This window comes from Myxine glutinosa, chromosome 11 (assembly GCF_964187855.1).
Source record: "Myxine glutinosa chromosome 11, kmMyxGlut1.1, whole genome shotgun sequence".
Taxonomy (NCBI): domain Eukaryota; kingdom Metazoa; phylum Chordata; class Myxini; order Myxiniformes; family Myxinidae; genus Myxine; species Myxine glutinosa.
Window position 1 is genome coordinate 109,736,064 of NC_136271.1, and position 21,078 is coordinate 109,757,141.

General features: G+C 42.9%; 1 protein-coding gene across 1 annotated transcript in view; it reads right to left on the reverse strand.

Annotated features, from left to right (window-relative positions):
• LOC137437003 (uncharacterized) overlaps positions 1–21,078 on the reverse strand; it is a 232,528-nt gene that overhangs the window by 70,495 nt on the left and 140,955 nt on the right. Inside the window, exons 14-16 of the mRNA XM_078786993.1 lie at positions 13,523–13,696; positions 10,061–10,135; positions 9,585–9,754 (exon numbers count right to left, since the gene is read on the reverse strand). Coding sequence (XP_078643119.1) covers positions 9,585–9,754; positions 10,061–10,135; positions 13,523–13,696 — 419 coding nt within the window. The remainder of the gene's footprint in view (positions 1–9,584; positions 9,755–10,060; positions 10,136–13,522; positions 13,697–21,078) is intronic.

Genomic DNA, 21,078 nt, shown 5'->3' on the forward strand with positions numbered 1-21,078 from the left:
TGCTTTCATTAATTGTGAAAGACTTTCTCCTTTGTTTCATTGGTTAAATTTTATTTCCCATAGATTGCGGGTTACCTTTTCTTTGAAAGCTTACATCTTTGGCTTTCCTCCCAAAAAGGGAACCACATCTATTGTATTCGGGTTCCTAACCGCTACCGCTAAACTGGCCGTATACCTGTCGCGGAAGGCGAAGCTGGGCGGCAGACCCATGCAGGAATGCAGTATCATGGTGTTTTTTAGTTCGTTGGTGTCAGCAAGGCTCAAGCTTGAATTTGGCTGTGTCCAAACTGCAAACGACCTTGCAAATTTTGTTGCGACCTGGTGCGTTGGAGGGATTTGTGAGGTCCAAGATAACAAATTGTTAATTTCTGTATAATACAGTGCGGGTGTTTCTTATACACTGTTCCATGCTTCTCCTTGCCGGCTTTTTTCTCCCCCTGGTCTTGACCTCCTCTTTCTTTCTTAAGTCTCTCCTCAGGGTTGCAGATGCGATTGTAAATTTGTACATATAAAATTATGCCTAGTTTAGAAATTATGCCTAGATTTTCTCCTCGTGTTTTTTTTTGGTATTTGCATCTTTTCTGTCGCTTGGTTTGCAGTGCACCGATTGTTTTTTCCTTCTGGGATTGCTATGATTTTACTGATTTTCCTGGATGAATTGCTTTTGGTGGTACTCTTGTTTTATACTTTTATAATAAAAAGAGTTTACAAGTCAGTCAGTCTCTCAGTCAGAGTGTGTCTGTCTGTCTGTCTGTCTGTCTGTCTGTCTGTCTGTCTCTCTCTCTCTCTCTCTCTCTCTCTCTCTCTCTCTCTCTCTCTCTCTCTCTCTCTCTTCTCTTTCTCTTTCTCTTTCTCTTTCTCTTTCTCTTTCTCTTTCTCTTTCTCTTTCTCTTTCTCTCTTCTCTCTCTCTCTCTCTCTCTCTCTCTCTCTCTCTCTCTCTCTCTCTCTCTCTCTCTCTCTCTCTCTCTCTCTCTCTCTCTCTCTCTCTCTCTCTTGTCAGTTCATACCCTGTCTCCTCTCTCGCAGTTCCTCAAACTAAAATGAAGACTTTGAGGAAATCGAAGCATTTGTCAGTCTAGTCAGTTGCTCGTCGTGCCCGCACAGGTTTCTAAAGGGATGTGAGGATGGAGGCTCCTATTCTGTTTTATGGTTTATAATACTGTACTGTATTCTCATTTTAAATATCTGTCATATCACAGTCAAAGACACGTTGATTATATGCATGGCTTTTCGATAAATAACTCCATTGCTCTGTCATATCACAGTCACAGGTGTGTGAATTCAAATCATGCCTTTTAATATTTCCAAGCAAAATTTTCATGAAAGAAACATTTGAATTGACATATTTTATATCTATGTCTCAACGTTTTTATTGATATGTTGTGCAATTTCAAGTCACTGACATATTTTCTATTCATTATATCCGCCACCGAGGGTGGATGGAGATTACATTTTCACTCCTGTCTGTCTGTCTGTTTGTCTTTGTGAACAGGATATTTCAAAAAGTTATGGACGGATTCAGACGAAATTTGGTGGAGAGGTTGGGTGTGTGACAAGGACGAATTGATTAAATGTTGGTGAAGATCCAGATCTGAGAATTTTTAAATTGAATCTTCACCATTGAGAGATAGGGCCAAAAACTATACATAGCATGATATCTCAAAAAGTTGTGGACGGATTCGCACGGAACTTGGTGGATGAGGTGGTTGGGTGACAATAACAAGCCAATTTGATTTTCATTCAAATCCGAATCCAGATCCGGCCTATCAGTAGGATGCAAAATGTAAACTGTTCAATGTGGCGGAGGGATGCTCTCTACCGAGTGCTGTTCTCATTACCACTGCCACCGAAGATGGATGGAGGTTATTATTTCACCCTGTCTGTCTGTTTGTCTGTTGGTTTGTCTGTCTGTTTGTGAACAATATATCTCAAAAATTTGTGGACGGATTTGGACGAAATTTGGCAGAGATGTAGCGTATGTGACAAGGACGAAATTATTAGATTTTAGTGAAGATACGGATTCGGATCCGACTACTAGAAGTTTTTAAGCGATTCTTCACCAATGGGAGAAAGGGCCAAAATGATATATAGCAGGATATCTCAAAAAGTTATGGACAAACCTAGACGAAATTTGGTGGACCGGTTGGGTGTGACAAGACCGAATCGATTCGAGTTTGGTGAGGATCTGAATATGGATTCGTATAAAAATAAAGCACCTTTAGAGGCCATTTTTCCCCACAAAGCAGGGGTTGGCCTTTTTCGGGCACCGTGGTTGTTGTTGTTTTTCGGTCCCCTTTTTGAAGCAATGTTTTACGGCCGGATTCCCTTCCTGCCGCCAACCCTTTTTGTCGCCTTTTACAACAAACAGGGAATTACCAGTGAACTGGTACTCCATTAGCCGACCTCGGAAGGATGACAGGCTGAGTCAACCCCCCTGGCGTTAATTCAGCGATTGACCGGGATTCGAACCCAGGATCCTAGAATCCTAAGCTGGCACCCTCGCCGCTAGCTGGATTCGTATACGAGAATAATTTAGTGTTTAAATGAATCTTCATCGTTGAGAGATCGGGTGAAAAGGGATAAATAACATATTTTTAAAAGTTGTGGATGATTTATGAATAAAGTTGGTGGACGAGTTGGTTCGGTGACAAGAACAAGCCGATTAGATTTTGAGTCAGGTCTGGATCCAGATCCGTGGGATACAAACTCTTCAGTCTGGCAGAGGTATGCTCTCTACCGAGTGCTGTTCTAGTTCTCTTTGAATTACCGACAAAATTGCAAAGGCAGTCTTGCGTCATCGAGCCGCAAAGCTGGGAGCAACAATTCGCATTTATTGCCACATCTGAAGCCATTTAAATGCTCTAATGGCAGCAAGGTTCCTTGTAATCTTTCTTTTCCTTTCATGTAAACCACTGTGATTTTGGTAAAATTGAAGAATGGCATTTTTTAGTCATTGATTATAAAAGTGTTATGGAATATGGCTCGCCACTGTTGACTGGTGCTGCTGCTTCACATATTGCCTCCCTTAAAGCCTAAGAATACAAGGCCCTCCACATCATCTCACATCAGGACGCTGAGTTCTATGATCTCTCGCATTTCTACGTTTAACCTTTACTTCACCTATTGTTCTCAACCTTTCCTGCAATTCCCCTTGTTGTGCTGTGGTGCATCCATTTCAAGTCATTCCATTATTTTCCCTTTGCCCCATTTTGTCCGGTCTGTCTCACTCTTCCCTCCAGGACTTCAAGCAAGTAGTGCAACGCCATCTCCTGTCATCCCTAATTCTGTCCCATGATCTTTATTACCCCCATTAATCTTTCCTAACCCAACCATCTTACTTGCTCTTCCCTCATCCCTTCCCTCATCTCAGTGTTCCCTTCCATCATCTCTTTCCTCTTTTCTGTTCTTTCATTCGCTTGATGTTTGCCGCACTGCCAGTTCTACCTCGCTCTTCCACGAGCCTCACTCCTGTAAAGAACAAGAAAAAGAGTAAAATACAAAGCTGCACCATTTAGTTTCAACCTATCCCTGCACATGCCGTTCACAATCAGTAATGTGGACGCTTACCCGTGTGCAAAAGGTATCTTTCAATGGCGTCAGATCATTTTTTTTTATCAGGAAGCCCAGCACTGGCATCATGCCAGAAATAAATAAATAAACTAACAAAAAATGTGTTGTGATTGAGATTTTCTTATGAAAACATCACAACATTCCACCGGGCGTGCACAATCACAGTTTAATTGCAGATCCCTTGGGTGTTGTTCACAAATAAGTTTTAATCACTATTACTGGAAATGGCCAATTACAACGTAAATTATAACCGGCTTTGATATAATGTTCAATATAAAGCATTCGTGAATACAGATGAGTATTATTACATTAATTACGCAATCATGTGTTTGTTCGTAAGGGATTTTAAATGTAGCTTAGGCACTCTCAGAGCACACTTGGCTTATTCCAGAGGCATTTTATTCGGGAAGAAAAATCACTGGAAATTGATTTTTTGGCAAAATGAGTACAAGGGCATAATAAATAAATAATAACCAATTTTCACTTGCCATTACCTACCAGTTATAATGTATGGCGCCCCAAAAGGAAATGCCAAAGCATATGGCTTGAGCTAGACATTCAGGTGCTGCCCTGACACCTGACACCTGACACCAAGTGGTGGAGGCATGCCCTGTCAAGAATTCCTTTTTTTCTCATTAAACAATCACATTAAATAGTTCAAAGTATATCTATTAAACAAAAAGTTATCCAATGAGACATAGTTGACTGATTCCTACTGCTTTATCTCATGAAAAATACTTTCCAAGAAATAGTGCTGCCATATTTTTTATGCCGATTCTTGATTATATAAGAATATCACGTGATGACGTCACAATATAGAAATCGTTAATTGGCTCTCCATACGTAGCACTTGGGAGACAATTCTTTTTAATTCCTTTGAGAAGATGTGGGTGAAGCAGCAGCAGCACCAGAGCAGGGAGCTGGGACTGGGTGACGGAGTTGGATGCAAGTCCTCTAGCTGAATTTGATAAAGAGCTAACGACATACACAAGTTGTTCTTGCTTTTAATATTATACGCACAAGTTACCTGGAACATCCTCACTCATTCCCTTGCTTATTGTGTCCAACTGTTACCCACTGCCCTGCTGTCATTTCATATACCCATCACCACACTCTTCCATGAGCCTCGATCTTGTAAAGAAAAATAATGAACAAGCACATATGGTAAATGTCATCTTTCTGTCATATCTTTGTCTTCTACCGACTCCTATCCAGCCTAGCCCCCCCAGCCCTGTCTGTGCTCTTTCCCCCAAATATTCCTACAGGTCGCACAAGATCTGCCAGCAACCCTCTTCTGGTGAAACTGCCAAATTCAAGACTCTACTCACCTTCACTCGTTCATTCCTCTTTTCTCCTGCCTCTGGAACAAACTCCCTCACTCTCTTCAATCCCACTCATCCCTCCAGGTTTTTAAAACAGCTGTTCACCACCATCTCTTATCTTCCCCCATCCAAAACCTTGATCTTTTCTACCCCCGTTAATTCACCCCAGATCCACTTTTCTGAAATACCAACTTCTTTCCTGGAAGTCTTAGCTGTGTCCATGTGTTTTTTTTTTTTTTACCTCTCCCACCCCCACCCCCCTTCCCACGCCTCCTCCCCCCCAAGCCCTCTCCCTCCCACAGATCTCCCGATGTCCCTGCTCCCAAATGTTGTACTTGTGTGCTTTCCCCCTCTCTCCCCATCTTGTCTCCTGCTCCCTTTATTTTGTCTTATGTGTCTTATGTGTCCGTTTTTGTTTTTTTTGGCATTGATGTTAGCTCTTACACGAGCTACAAAAAAAAAAAAAAAAATCCCCATCTTGCATACAAAAAAAAAAAAGAAAAAAAAAAAAAAGAAAGGGATTTGAACCTGGGTTCTTCACATCATAAGCTCGGGGTTCTCATAGAAATACTCCAAGGTCAATAAAAAATAACTTTTTACCTACAGAATGCAATTCCAGGCCAAATCAAAATTAACTTTCTTTTTACAACCTCACACGTCCTTCCACAACTAATTATCTGCATTTAGAACCTTCTTTGTCAGCACCAATTACTCCTTGATCTGTGCCTACGGTGCCACTGGCTTAAGCAGACCATGATACTGCAATTCTGGCTCCTCATCAATGGAACTCGCTGCCTTTTAAAACCAGAGAGTTGATCGAATACATTACCAGTGCTGTCTCCTCAACAATGACATGGGCGGGGGTCTACAAGCGCAAATTTGATTGGTCGTGATGCCGTAATATTTTGTGCAAGTACTGCTAAAGGGAAGGGTTTTGAAAGTGTCAAAAAGACAATTTGTGTTCTGCAGTGTTCAGGCACATAATTTAATTGAAATAAAATAAAGATTTTAAAGGGAGGAGAAAAAAATGGAGTTTACCGCCGTTGACGCAGCATCTTTTACACCACCTTATTGAACACGATACATTAGTTATTCTTGCCTGTTGTATGCGTCCTTTATGACGTCCTTCAAAACGAAGTTCCCTGTTTAGAATGATTTTCAATTTTATGTGAATGACAGACAAACAGACAGAGTAAAAATATTATCTTACTCCTTTCTGTATCGAGACAAATTCAGAGACAAAGTACTAATAAACTGCAGGTTCGTTTTCCGATTCATAATCAAAATATAACATTCAATTGAATTCAAGTTGTTCCACGATCATAGACCGACGTTTGTAGACAGAAGGACAGACAGACAGGAGTGAACCAATTGTTTAACCCCGCTTTTTGTTTGCCATGCCTGGGTTCCTCACTTCCTCTTCTTTATTTTATGTAAAGCACTTTGAATGCTTGTACAGGTACATTATTAGCCCCCACTGGGCGTAATCTGAAACGGGGGCTTTTGTATTGAGTCTCGTCTGTCCATCCATGCGTGCGTGCGTCCGCAACCATATCTCGGACATGTATGGACTGGTTTTGTTCAGACTTAACATAAAGACAATACATGATGGTATACATATATACATCATTTTGTTTCGCTATGCGATCAAAGATGGCCGACTGGCAGCCATTTTCGTTGTAAAAAACAAACAAACAAAAAACTGTTGTTGAACACGTCCTCAGCCATTTCTCAGACTTGCATTTACCGATCTTATTCAAACGTAGCACACAGATAATGAATGATGCACGGTTGCACATCATCTTTGTTCGAGATCAGATCCTAGATGGTCGACTGGCGGCCATTTTGTTACTTAAACATATCCCCAACCATTTATCGGACTTGCATTTACTGATTTTGTTCCAACTTAGCACAAGCCCAGTACATGGTGGCATACATATGCACCTCACTTTATTTTGCCATCTGATCAACAATGGCTGACTGGTAGACTGGCGGGCATTTTAGTTGTAAAAAACCTAATATTGAACACGTCCTCAACGATTTCTCGGAAACGCATTTCCCGATCTTATTGTAAGTTGGCAAGCAAATAAAGAACGATGCTTTACATAATCACGTCATTTGTTTTTGCGATCAGATCCAAGATGGCTAACTGGCAACCATTTTGTTACTTAAACGTGTCCCCAACCATTTCTCAACGTGCATGGTCCGATTTTATTCAAACTTGGCACAAAGACAATACATGAGAGTGTACATTTGCAGAAGATTTTGTTTTGTAATCTGACCAAAGATGGCCGACTGGTGGCCTTTAACTCTGAACAGCAAAATTACTAAAATTGTGGGGGCTATGACATTTTATGTCTTTTTCTCCTTGTTTTTCACAATTTGGTGCATACTGCAATACACTTATGCTTCTCCCACAGCCGTTAGTGCTACAGGGAACACATGACCCAAACAGATGTGTACAAAGGTCAGGGTGATGCTAATTCTAAAGGGAGCTTAGCACATGTCTCGCCATCATGGCCTGGCAATGTAGTATTTGTCCGAAGTAAAACATTGTTTTGTTTTATACTAATTATTACATTTGATCATCTTGAGGAATTGAATGGAATGTGCTTAAATTTGTGCATTTTGAAAATGCAGAATTTGAAACGAGTAAGAAACCAGCCAAACTGTATAAGTGCCTAAATCCAAGCAACTGCGCCAAAGCCAAATGGGAAGCTGACGTTGAATTCAGTGGGAAAGGCAAACCAAACAAAGAAAAGAAATGCTTCAAACATGAATGACATGAAGACCTGAAAAGGCATGCAAGGCCAATTGTCCAAATGGCTTTGAATTCCCATATGTTGATAGTGTTGCAGCAGAAGCAAATTAATAAGGACGAGCGTGATGATACGTTGACCATACAGTGGAAGGATGAAGTGATTGATTTCAAGAAGTTGCGGCAGTTTAAAAACATTCCATAAAAAGGGAAGCGATGGATGTGTCATATGAAACACTCATTGCATGACAATGCTTATAAAACACAGCCTTGCACTGGTCCATATGCCTCATCCTGCAGTGTTTAACAAAGCTATTTGCACTTGCATCCATTGCTCTGCAATGGGAATGTATTTAACCATTTCGGGAAGTAATTGGTGTGGAAAATCAACAATTCCATTACCCTGCGCTCACAAAGCGGAAACCAGGGTTAAGCGATCGGGTGGGTACGTACGTGTCTGCATTTTTAAATTCAGTACATTTTATAAACCTCCTACATTAGTATTTTCTCAGCAACCGTTAGTCTGATTGACATAAAATTTTCACCATAGTATGCATCTCCTCGTGTATAATTTTAGTGTCATTTTAGTGTCCTGAACCATAGGTCACGTGGTATGGGCACCATCTTGTTTCATTTAAATTCATTTAATAATTTCCTCGGCAACTGTTGGTGCGATTGATACGAAATTTTCACCATAGTATGCAGCTATACTCATGTCAATTTTTTTCGTGATACAATGCCGTAGGTCATAGTACAGGTGCCATCTTGGAGAAAACGAAAAACGTTACACCTCTATATCTCCGAAACCGTTCCATGGGAAAAATTGAAACATGGCTCAATGTAAAGAACTCCGCATGGGGAATAGGTATTGTCAACGATGACGTCATTGGTGCCTTCATTATGACATCATAATTTGACAGGGACAACGCTTAGTTAAATCAGTTTGAAAATTCTTGTGCATGATCTACGAAACAATTATATTGGAGAATGTAAATTTATGAGGTCATCAGTCACGTGGTCTGGCAGTCATATTGGATCAAAGAAAACTAGAACGGCACTCTTCGACGTCACGACGTCGACCGATATGCCTCCGCCCACATTATTACATCATTATAATACTTGTACCAAGTTTCCTTTAAACCCATTCCGCTGTTTTCAAGTTATCACATTTTTACCTGACATGACCTCTGACCTCTTGACCCCAAAACCGAATCAGTTAATCTTTTCATCATTATACATATCTGTACCAAATTTGACAAAGATCCCTTCAGCCGTTCTCAGGTTATTGCGGTAAGGAAAACCTATCATAGACGGATGGACAGACAGCCGGACGGACAACCTGAAAACATAATGCCACCGGCGACTTCGTCAACAAAGGCATTAAAACCCTTAAAAAACAGAAGAGTTTGCTCGTACCAAGTCGACTGCGCAGGGTAAGTATTCTATGAATAACATCTCGTTATTTCTGCAATGCCATTAATTCCAAAGTGGAGCCGAAAATATGATATTCTTCCGTCGAATTTGCTATGCTTATCAAGTAGCCATGCATGCTTGAAGGGAATCATACATTTTCTTTCATACAATAAACATTGCATGCAAATCACTCGTACCATCAAGTTATGTTGCATTTGGAGAAATATGACTTCAAAACTCAAAATGTGCACATATATATATATATATATATATTTGTATATATTTGATATAATATTAAATACACATGATTTGTGCTTAAACTTGATGTTCTAGGATTGCAAGAAAATCGTACAAGATCCGACTGGCAGCTTTGTTACCACGGATGCAAATTGTGATTTTGCTGTTCAGCTGCTGCGTTAAAGTGCACCAGTTTGAGATCTGATACAAGGTAACGTTCTGAATTGCAAAACATCCCGGTGAGATTAAAAGTCTCACAGTTTCTCTTTGTGTGCTTTTGTACCTGCAGAGTGGCAATATCAGCTTCACGGCCCAAAGCAGCCTCCTCCAAATCCAGCCGCAGCCTCTTAGCCTCAATGCGAGCCTCCTCCAGTTCTCTCCGGGCCTCATTGAGCTCCGAAGCCTTCTCAACCGCCAAACTCTCAAGTTCTTCACGCAGGGACTTCAGCTGCCCTTATGGGGTGTAGCAGAGATAAAAGGGAGGAAATAAGGGTTTGGTATAACACGGCAGTTGTGGGGTAAGTTCAATGAATGGTGGTTAGTGAGAGAAACGATATGGGAATTTAAAGTGTTTGTTCTTTCATATTCTCATATATATGAGTGCAAGAGATGAGATGTCAACTCAAGTCATTGAAGAAGCCAGCACAGAAAAGTTTTCATGGAAGACTAGTCTGACATACATATTTTATTCTATCGTAAACCCTGCTTTTAAAATGCCACATTTTCAACCCCAGCCCCTCTCGAGTCATGTGGGCCCACCATGCAATCGCTGGATGTGCCTAGCGGAGGCCTCTGCCTGCTTGTTACTTGCAGCTCGCTCATCTTCCAACAGACCTGGATGAGACAGCAGCAAACAATCACAAATGCACTTTCGGTTCAGTGAGCCATAGCACAGCTGGGATCCAATCATGAACTACATATTGCACCAAAATAAAATACCGTCTCAGAGGCCTCAACTCTAATCGATAGCCTGGACATTTTTGCCTTAACTAGACTGTGGAGGAGTCAAGATGTATGTCTCTGCAGGGAATGGGGAAATGTTCAAGGAAAACATCAGTATACTGTAAGAATGTCGCATCAAAACAAACTAGTTATCTCCGCCACCGAAGGCGGATGGAGGTTATGTTTTCACCTTTGTCTGTCTGTTTGTTTGTTTGTCTGTGAACAAGACATCTCAAAAGGTTGTGGATGGATTCGGACAAAATTTGACAGAGTTAGTGTGTGTGACAAGGAAGAATTGATTCAATTTTGGTGAAGATCTGAATATGAATTCGGATACGAGAATTATTTAATTTCTTAAGTGATTTTTCACCATTGGGAGATAGGGCCAAAAATGATAAACAGCACGATATCTCAGAGTTATGGATGGATTTGGACGAAACTTGGTGGACCGGTTGGGTGTGTTACAAGGACGAATCGATTTGATTTGGGTGAAGATCTGAATATGGATTCGGATACGTGGGTTATTTAATTTTTAAGTAATTCTTCACCATTGAGAGATCGGGCGAAAAGCGAAATATAACATGATATTTAAAAAAAGTTATGCACGAGTTATGACAAAACTTGGTGGACGAGTTGGTTAGGTGACAAGAACAAGCCGATTAGATTTTGGTTCAGTTCCGAATCCAGATCCGGCCTAGCAGTGGGATACAATACGTAAACTGTTCAGCCTGGCAGAGGTACGCGCTCCACCAAGTGCCGTTCTTGTGTTAAATATTATGTGTTTGTGTGCGTCTTTATAACAAAATTGCCGAGGAGTTAGAGATGCAAAGAACATGTTGGCCAGATTGCAAATTATTTGTACAAAAAGCAAAATACACGACACTTCCGAAAAGTTTTTCAGAAAAATATTTTGTTGCTTTGAAAAAACGAGCAAATTATGGCCTCAGTTAGCATTGCTCCTTCATTATTACAGGAAACCTCAAGTCCTATTTCATCCCCGACTCCATGATGTCAGTTCACCATTGTGATTTCCATCCTCGGCACTTCACTCAAGATGTGTTCCTTCTGGTTTATCAGCATTCGATGGATGCTCATTCAAGAGGCAAGGGTAACGTCTCCAGAGATCACGCAATATTTATACGAGGTCCGCACTCCAGCTCTGCTCAATAAGCTGTCTGCCAATAGCATTAAATGTCCTCTCCATGAGTCGCTTGCAGATTTGCTCCATCCATATATACCGTGCTTTGATCCGGATGGCATTTTCTCCTCTACTTTACCATCATTACAGAATCTTTGGACCTAACCTGTTTTGGGACACACAAATGACCATTACAGTTCCCAGGAAAACCCTCTGTACAACTTTGCAGATACAGGACAGCTCTTCAGCAATGTGTGTGGTAGGCCGTGGCTGCAACTGTCTGTCAATTAAAAAAAAAAAATTCTACCACCTGGAACTAATAGAGTTTTGCAAAGTGAGAATTCACCGACTTGCCAACCTTTGATTGCAAAGGCAAGTTGGAGAATTTTGCTTGCATTCTTTCAATCTCCAGCAGAGGTGCAGTCATTGGAACTTGGGGGACAATAATGAAAAGGCCTCCAAGATCAGTCACCACCTTGGGAAAAATATGTTGTTGCAAATTCCCAGCTAATAATACTCTTGAGTGTACAAAGCTTTTATCCGCAGAGCCAATTGCAGCATCGTTCATTAAAAGTTGGAGCGGCAAAATCATGTCTCACAATCACCCCCCACCCCCACCTTTCCCAATCCTCCTACTCTGCTCCACCCATCCCTGGAGATCATGGAGCCAAACATCCTCTGTTGTTTCTGTTTTGGTGTCGGTCTTGCAGCCTCCGCCCTTTGTCCTTCCACAGCGCCATCAGGTTATGAGAGTTAATCCCATTCCTCAATGCTCGTCTCCACTACTTTGTACCCCTTTTCCTTCATCTGAGAGAATGTCTTCCTCTCAAGTTCTTCTCTCTAATATTTCAATCCAGCAGTCCATTGCATGCCATGTTGTGTGTCACATCTACCAATGAGTTTTTATAATGTCACCAAAACCGTCTCCTCACCATATTCACAATGATGCAATCCGTCATCGTATGTTCATTCAATGCATGTTATCCTCTACCCCTGCTGGCTTCGAGCTCTTCCATGAGCCTTGATCTTAGTGTCCATTGGTCCATAGTCTACAAATGTCCTTGTTATTCATGCAAAAGCACATTTATATCTCTTCGTTTTCTTATTTTATCGGCTATGTAACTAGTAAAAAGCCAGTCAAAATGATGGGTTATATAAAAAAAATAACCACCTTTGGAGGCCATTTTTCCCCGCAAAGCGGGGGTTGGCCTTTTTCGGGAACCGTGGTTGTTGTTGTTTTGCGGTCCCCTTTTTGAAGCAATGTTTTACGGCCGGATGCCCTTCCTGACGCCAACCCTTTTTGCCGCCTTTAACGACAAACAGGGAATTACCAGTGAACTGGTACTCAATTAGCCGACCTCGGAAGGATGACAGGCTGAGTCAACCCCCCTGGCGTTAATTCAGCAATCGACCGGGATTCGAACCCAGGATCCTGGGATCCTAAGCCGGCACCCTAGCCGATAGCCAAACACCAGGGATAGGAACAGTTTATTCAATGGTGCAACATCGTGAGCGTGCCAAAGTGTGAAGCCTCGGCCTAGTCAGGTGTGCTTACATCTTTATTTATTAGACATCATACGGACGTAAATGAACACTCGTTTTACTCTGCGTGTGTTGCACATCACGTGGAGCCAATTTCACCTACCTGTGCCTTGTATTTATTGTTATTTTAAAAAACAGCTTCTGTACACCACCCTTGAGGCTCGGTTTGCAAGCCGTCTACAATTCCAATAGAAGAGACATAATCATTATTTTATGGAAAATGTTTTTCGAGTTTGTTTTATCCTCAAAAATAGACCGTAGTGAACACACACACATTCGTGTTGAAAGATTGACCTTTAAAACCTACCCTGATTAAGGGGGACAGACATCTGTACAAACACACAAACGGACATTGTGTTTTATATGGTAGATTATATACACAGTCTCCTCCATGATCGAAACAAAAATTATATTTAAAAGCTTTGTGGAACAAGAAAGGCAAGTTATTTTGTTTACGGAGTAGATATATATGCCCTATCTATTTTACACAACAGGTCCAGATTGCGTGAAATCTTCACTTGGGACAAAACGTGGATGTAATAGAGGCTGTTGCACGAACATTGAGATTATCGGTTGTTAATGTCTGCATACTTCCGCACCTTCTACTTCTGTGCAGCGAGCTTGGTACGCACGGCTGGCCATCGTCACTTCCGTGAGAAGTTGTTTCAGCCAGCCGGTCTCCTCGGTGTGGTGGTCCGTCGACGTTGAAGCCGTGTCGCTGGCATGGCCCTCCAGAAGAGCCGTGAGGTCAAAGTGCGACGATGCACATGTGCCTGCACACATGGAAGTGAGGGTATTCAATGAGGTACCAATATAGTCGTGCATTTCTCATGTTTCCATGTGATGATGCATGCAATGTGAGAAACTTGGTAATGCAGATTCCATACTGTGCTTTGGGTCACTAAAATGTACATCATTAACAATGAAGAATGATCACTATGTGAAGTCGGTTTTGCACTTCCTGTCTCTATGTTCTACAAATTTGGTAGAATTTCATTAAGCAACACAGTTTGGCCTTGTGTAAACATATTTAATAGCATATATTGTTAGCAATGCAAGCGTAGTTATATAAAAGTCTTTTGTTGGTACTCATCCGAGCCAGATTTAAGGCTCTGCCATGGACCATCGGTCCACATTGAGTGACGAGGTGCCAGAGCCCCAGATTAGACAGCTAAAGAGCAAGGAGACAACCTCTAGCACCTCTACAGTTTCCACTCTCCAGCAAGGAGACAACCTCTGGCACCTCTACAGTCTACAGCTACACTCTCCAGCAAGGAGACAACCTTTGGCACCTCTACAGTCTACACTCTCCAGCAAGGAGACAACCTCTGGCATCTCTACAGTCTACACCCTCCAGCAAGGAGACAACCTCTGGCATCTCTACAGTTTCCACTCTCCAGCAAGGAGACAACCTCTGGCACCTCTACAGTCTACAGCTACACTCTCCAGCAAGGAGACAACCTCTGGCACCTCTACAGTCTACACTCTCCAGCAAGGAGACAACCTCTGGCACCTCTACAGTCTACAGCTACACTCTCCAGCAAGGAGACAACCTCTGGCATCTCTACAGTTTCCACTCTCCAGCAAGGAGACAACCTCTGGCACCTCTACAGTCTACACTCTCCAGCAAGGAGACAACCTCTGGCACCTCTACAGTCTACAGCTACACTCTCCAGCAAGGAGACAACCTCTGGCACCTCTACAGTTTCCACTCTCCAGCAAGGAGACAACCTCTGGCACCTCTACAGTCTACAGCTACACTCTCCAGCAAGGAGACAACCTTTGGCACCTCTACAGTCTACACTCTCCAGCAAGGAGACAACCTCTGGCATCTCTACAGTCTACACCCTCCAGCAAGGAGACAACCTCTGGCATCTCTACAGTCTACACCCTCCAGCAAGGAGACAACCTCTGGCACCTCTACAGTCTACACCCTCCAGCAAGGAGACAACCTCTGGCACCTCTACAGTCTACACTCTCCAGCAAGGAGACAACCTCTGGCACCTCTACAGTCTACACTATCCAGCAAGGAGACAACCTCTGGTATCTCGAAAGTCTACACTCTCCAGCAAGGAGACAACCTCTGGCACCTCTACAGTCTACACTCTCCAGCAAGGAGACAACCTCTGGCATCTCTACAGTCTACACCAACCTACCGGACATATAGAAGTGCTCTCTGATCAAACATAGTTTAAGAAAAAAATCAATTAAATCGGCACAAGGATCTATCTCAATTTTGACATTTGTGAATAAATAACATTCCATGAAGTTCTCCCACACACCAAGATAAAATAACCACCGTACCACAAGCACCCAAACATGATGTCTCCTCCACTTCTTGTAATGAGAGAAACTAAAACATATTTAAGCCTAAAAACCTGAAAGATTCTTCAAAACCTATTGCATTTTTCACTTATAAACATGGATTAGTATCTTGAGGTTTCCAGCTTTAGAATGACCTTAGTACCCAGCCACCCACAACTGAAAGTTTAAACACCGATTCTGGCTAAACAAGTCAAATAATTGGCCAAGACAACATCTTGATCACGCAGAGAAAACACACGAATTACAATGCCAGAAAATCGTGTGAGTAATGCCCTTTAGGAATTACTACAATGGGACGCTTCGACGTCTCAACATCGACTGATATGCCTCCGCCCACAGTATTACATCATTAGATATAGTTGTACCAAGTTTGATTTAAATCCCTTCAGATGTTCTCAAGTATCACATTTTTACCTGACATGACCTCTGACCTTTGACACCAAAATCTAATCTGTTCATCTTTGTATCATAATATGTACATATTCCAAGTTTGGTCAAAATCCCATCACTGGTTCACAAATTAGCACAGCAACAGAATTACCTAACGGGACCTCTGACCTTTGACCTCATAATCGAATCCGTTTATCTTTATATCATAATACATACTTGTACCAAGTTTGACTTAGTTCTTAAGTTATCGCGGTAATGACAACCTAACACGGACCGAAGGGCAATAACATGTCTCCGGCAACTTCATTGGCAGAGGAGTAAAAAGAACTCGTGAGATATTTCGTCAACTACCTACCTACCTACCTACCGACCTACCTTCTGCTGCTCCATCCCCTTCAGTGTCTCCACAGGACGTTTTTAAGAAACTTAAGAAATTGAATATTAATAAGAGTGGCGGACCGGACTGTATTCCACCTCGGATTATTGAGGATATGAATTGTGTTTCCCACTTACTGAAATATTCACCTGCTCACTCCGTGAAGGTGTATTACCTGACATTTGGAAATCGGATTATGTTATACCGGTTCCAAACTCTCAACCACCAAATCTTGATAATCTGCGTCCAATTTCACTCTGAAATTGGACGCATGTACCAGCAGTTTGTTGTAAACTGCCCCCAGCCATCTCCCTCCCACAGATCTCCCGATGTCCCTGCTCTCAAATGTTGTACTTGTGTGCTTCCCCCTCTCTCCCCATCTTGTCTCCGGCTCCCTTTATTTCGTCTTATGTGTCCGTTTGTTTTTTGGGGGTTTTTTTGTCATTAATGTTAGCTCTTACATGAGTCTCGATCTTGTATACAAAACAAACAAACAAAAAAAAAAAACTAGTTCAGCAAATAAAAGGCCTGCTTCGTTAAACTGAATACCAAGACAGTACTTGGAGCCCAGTTAGCTCACGTTAACCTATGCAAGCCTTCACCAGGTCATTGGTGGAGATGTGACTCCAACAGGTTAAAACAGGCTGTTTAAAACTCCAAAGAAGCCACGCAACATGTACCAGCAGTTTGCATTTCAGTGTTTCTCAGCACGCATCAGCATCCCCAAATACACGAGCACAAACCAACGTTACCAAGTACCAGTTATACCGAACCTCTCCCATTTGGCAATGCCATGCACACGCTTCCGACCAACTGATATTTCTCGATTTATGTGATGACACTGGGATTTTGAACGTGCTACACAGTGATGTGTCGCAAGGTCAAGGCCGCAACGTCTAGTTGCATGCTGCAGTATAATGTGCAATTAAGGCCAAGTGTGTTTTTTATGGCAGTCAAAGCGATATTCTAATGAACAAATGGAAACAGTTGCGGATGGAACGATGGCCGGCTAGAAGGGATTGCAAACAGGTCTGCTGAAAGGTTCCCGTTCATTAGAGACATTTTCCGGATCAGCGAATAGAAAATGCCCTGGACTTTAAAGACACATGTGGAAGCCATCCCACAATTCCTGGTCCATTTGTGCTTGGCCTCCATCGGGATCCGTTTCATTCGGGTTAAACATGAAAGCAACAGCCAGTTGATGACTTAACATTCTCTTTACAGCATTTTCCTTTCTCCCAAAAACAACTGCGTTCGTGTTTATACATATGCTAAAAGTCGGCATCATCTACACCTACAGGCAAAAATTGCAACTACCTTATAATGTTTATCTGTGTGGTGTACCATCTACCCAAAAATGCAGAGGACTCCACATTCACCTCTATTTCTGGGAAAAACTAGTTATCCTAACTCCATCCTGAAGAATTCTGAAGCAAGACAGTTGTGGGCAGGTAACTTGCTTTCTGAACATGGAAGGCCACCCAAACAGAGGACACCTTTCGGTCACTGTAACTTGCTTTCTGAACATGGAAGGCCACCTAAACAGAGGACACCTTTCGGTCACTGTAACTTGCTTTCTGAACATGGAAGGCCACCCAAACAGAGGACACCTTTCGGTCACTGTAACTTGCTTTCTGAACATGGAAGGCCACCCAAACAGAGGACACCTTTCGGTCACTGTAACTTGCTTTCTGAACATGGAAGGCCACCTAAACAGAGGACACCTTTCGGTCACTGTAACTTGCTTTCTGAACATGGAAGGCCACCCAAACAGAGGACACCTTTCGGTCACTGTAACTTGCTTTCTGAACATGGAAGGCCACCCAAACAGAGGACACCTTTCGGTCACTGTAACTTGCTTTCTGAACATGGAAGGCCACCCAAACAGAGGACACCTTTCGGTCACTGTAACTTGCTTTCTGAACATGGAAGGCCACCCAAACAGAGGACACCTTTCGGTCACTGTAACTTGCTTTCTGAACATGGAAGGCCACCCAAACAGAGGACACCTTTCGGTCACTGTAACTTGCTTTCTGAACATGGAAGGCCACCCAAACAGAGGACACCTTTCGGTCACTGTAACTTGCTTTCTGAACATGGAAGGCCACCCAAACAGAGGACACTTTTCGGTCACTGTAACTTGCTTTCTGAACATGGAAGGCCACCCAAACAGAGGACACCTTTCGGTCACTGTAACTTGCTTTCTGAACATGGAAGGCCACCCAAACAGAGGACACCTTTCGGTCACTGTAACTTGCTTTCGGAACATGGAAGGCCACCCAAACAGAGGACACCTTTCGGTCACTGTAACTTGCTTTCTGAACATGGAAGGCCACCCAAACAGAGGACACCTTTCGGTCACTGTAACTTGCTTTCTGAACATGGAAGGCCACCCAAACAGAGGACACCTTTCGGTCACTGTAACTTGCTTTCTGAACATGGAAGGCCACCCAAATAGAGGACACCTTTCGGTCACTGTAACTTGCTTTCTGAACATGGAAGGCCACCCAAACAGAGGACACCTTTCGATCACTGTAACTTGCTTTCTGAACATGGAAGGCCACCCAAACAGAGGACACCTTTCGGTCACTGTAACTTGCTTTCAGAACATGGAAGGCCACCCAAACAGAGGACACCTTTCGGTCACTCTGCAAGGCATGCCACAAGCATACGTGCCCATCCTTTGACAATCCACAAAACATCTTGCAAATCTCAAGGGCGGAACCCTCCAACTAGTCTCCTGCCTCATTGTCCTGGTGGCACTTTGTAAAGTCCATGTCTGAACGCACAACGTACTCTCTCTTACCGAAAAACGACCTGACCGCAGGCGTGCGACGAATAATAAATAACATTTATTGCAATACTCGGAAAAAACATACACACTCATAGTTTCCATGTACTATATTGAAATACTTCAGGATGGCATTACTTTATAGTTGCAGCGTAGTGTAAAGTTTAAACATCCTTTGATGAACGTTCACGATTCTTGGAGACCAAACTCAATTCCTCGACAAGATGTTTGAGAAGGTTTGCCGTGCCGAAGAGGGTCCAACAAAGCAAATGGATTACGTACAAAATAAATGTTAGGTTCCTGCAAAACCTTACAAACTGCAGTTTTGTAAGGCATAATTTGAACTATACACCACCATCATCCCACTACCTTTCCCTAATGTGTAACAACTTTTTTTTGATATACCATACTCTTTACAGAGCGTGGGTGTTGCCAAAGCAGCCAGGTGGTTTACCATTGCCTTCCCAGCATTGTTTGTCCATGTTCTACCCTTTCTGTTGCTGAGTGTAAAGCAAGGATGCAGCATGTACCTCGGTATGACTCGGCCTGGGTTTTGACCCACTGATCTAGATGCACAGCCGACACGCGCGAGAGTGAGTGTTGGTGTGCATGAGAGTGAGTGTTGGTGTGTGTGAGAGTGAGTGTTGGTGTGCACGAGAGTGACTGTTGGTGTGTGTGAGAGTGAGTGTTTGGTGTGTGTGAGAGTGAGTGTTGGTGTGCACGAGAGTGAGTGTTGGTGTGTGTGAGAGTGAGTGTTTGTGTGCACGAGAGTGAGTGTTGGTGTGTGTGAGAGTGAGTGTTTGGTGTGTGTGAGAGTGAGTGTTGGTGTGCATGAGAGTGAGTGTTGGTGTGTGTGAAAGTGAGTGTTTGGTGTGTGTGAGAGTGAGTGTTGGTGTGCATGAGAGTGAGTGTTGGTGTGTGCGAGAGTGAGTGTTGGTGTGCACGAGAGTGAGTGTTGGTGTGTGTGAGAGTGAGTGTTTGGTGTGTGTGAGAGTGAGTGTTGGTGTGCACGAGAGTGAGTGTTGGTGTGTGTGAAAGTGAGTGTTTGGTGTGTGCGAGAGTGAGTGTTGGTGTGCACGAGAGTGAGTGTTGGTGTGTGTGAGAGTGAGTGTTGGTGTGCACGAGAGTGAGTGTTGGTGTGTGTGAGGGTGAGTGTTGGTGTGTACGAGAGTGAGTGTTGGTGTGTGTGAGAGTGAGTGTTGGTGTGCACGAGAGTGATTGTTGGTGTGTGTGTGAGAGTGAGTGTTGGTGTTAGTGAGAGTTAGTGTTAGCGAAAGTTAGTGTTAGCAAAGGTTAGTGTTAGCGAGAGTTAGTGTTAGTGTGTGAGAGGGTGAGTGTTAGTGTGTGAAAGAGTGAGTGTTAGTGTTAGTGTGAAAGAGAGCAAGTGTGCTGTCCATCGGATGGATGTTGTGGTGGATAGGAGGAGGTTGAGGATTTGTTGTGGAGATTTCATATTTAACCCTAACTCACGCATTAGGCCACCGAGTCTGCTTGATCAATTAAATAAAGAAACCCAAAATGGGTGGTGGAAAATCCCAACAACTCCACAGTGCAGGCAGTCCAATGTCGTTTGGTTTATGGTTATAATGATCCATGATACAGGGTTACATCCCTGATAGACCATAGTCCACATACACCATGATGCCATGTTCATAACTTTCTTTACACAAAGCATCAGTGTTTGGTTTGCCATATAAAAAACAATAAAATTCCAACGAATACCAAGATGCATGCGAAAAAAAGGTGGCCAAAAAAAACAAAATGGCTGCTAAAAAAAAAGGAGAAATTACAACAAGGCAATGAGTGACACTCATTACACAGATTTAGCACACATCAGTGTAAGAACATGTAAACTCTCCCCTCCCACGTAACATTTATACTTATCCCAGGAGACTGTAGAATGGCTGGAGCAATGCCAGTGTTATTTCACGCATGAATAGCACTTCCAACCAAGCCATGTTTTATTGATAATCCTGGGATCATTTAATTTACCCGCGTCAAACGTTTCTGTTGTAGGGGCTGTGCTCCCACGTAATCGGAAGAATGGACGCGACAAAAAGCTGGAATTCGTCCGAGTTTCTTCATTGAAACAAAACAACTCGGGTACTCTGAAAAGCCCGTTTATCGGGCAGCAATATATATACACACATTATCCCGGAGCGTTTGCCCGGGAAAGGCGAGAGGGGGCGTGGCCGGGCGTCCTGGACGCGGCCTGGCAAGTCGAGGGCGGGCATGCCCGGGCATGCCCGGGCGTCCCGGACGCGGCCTGGCAA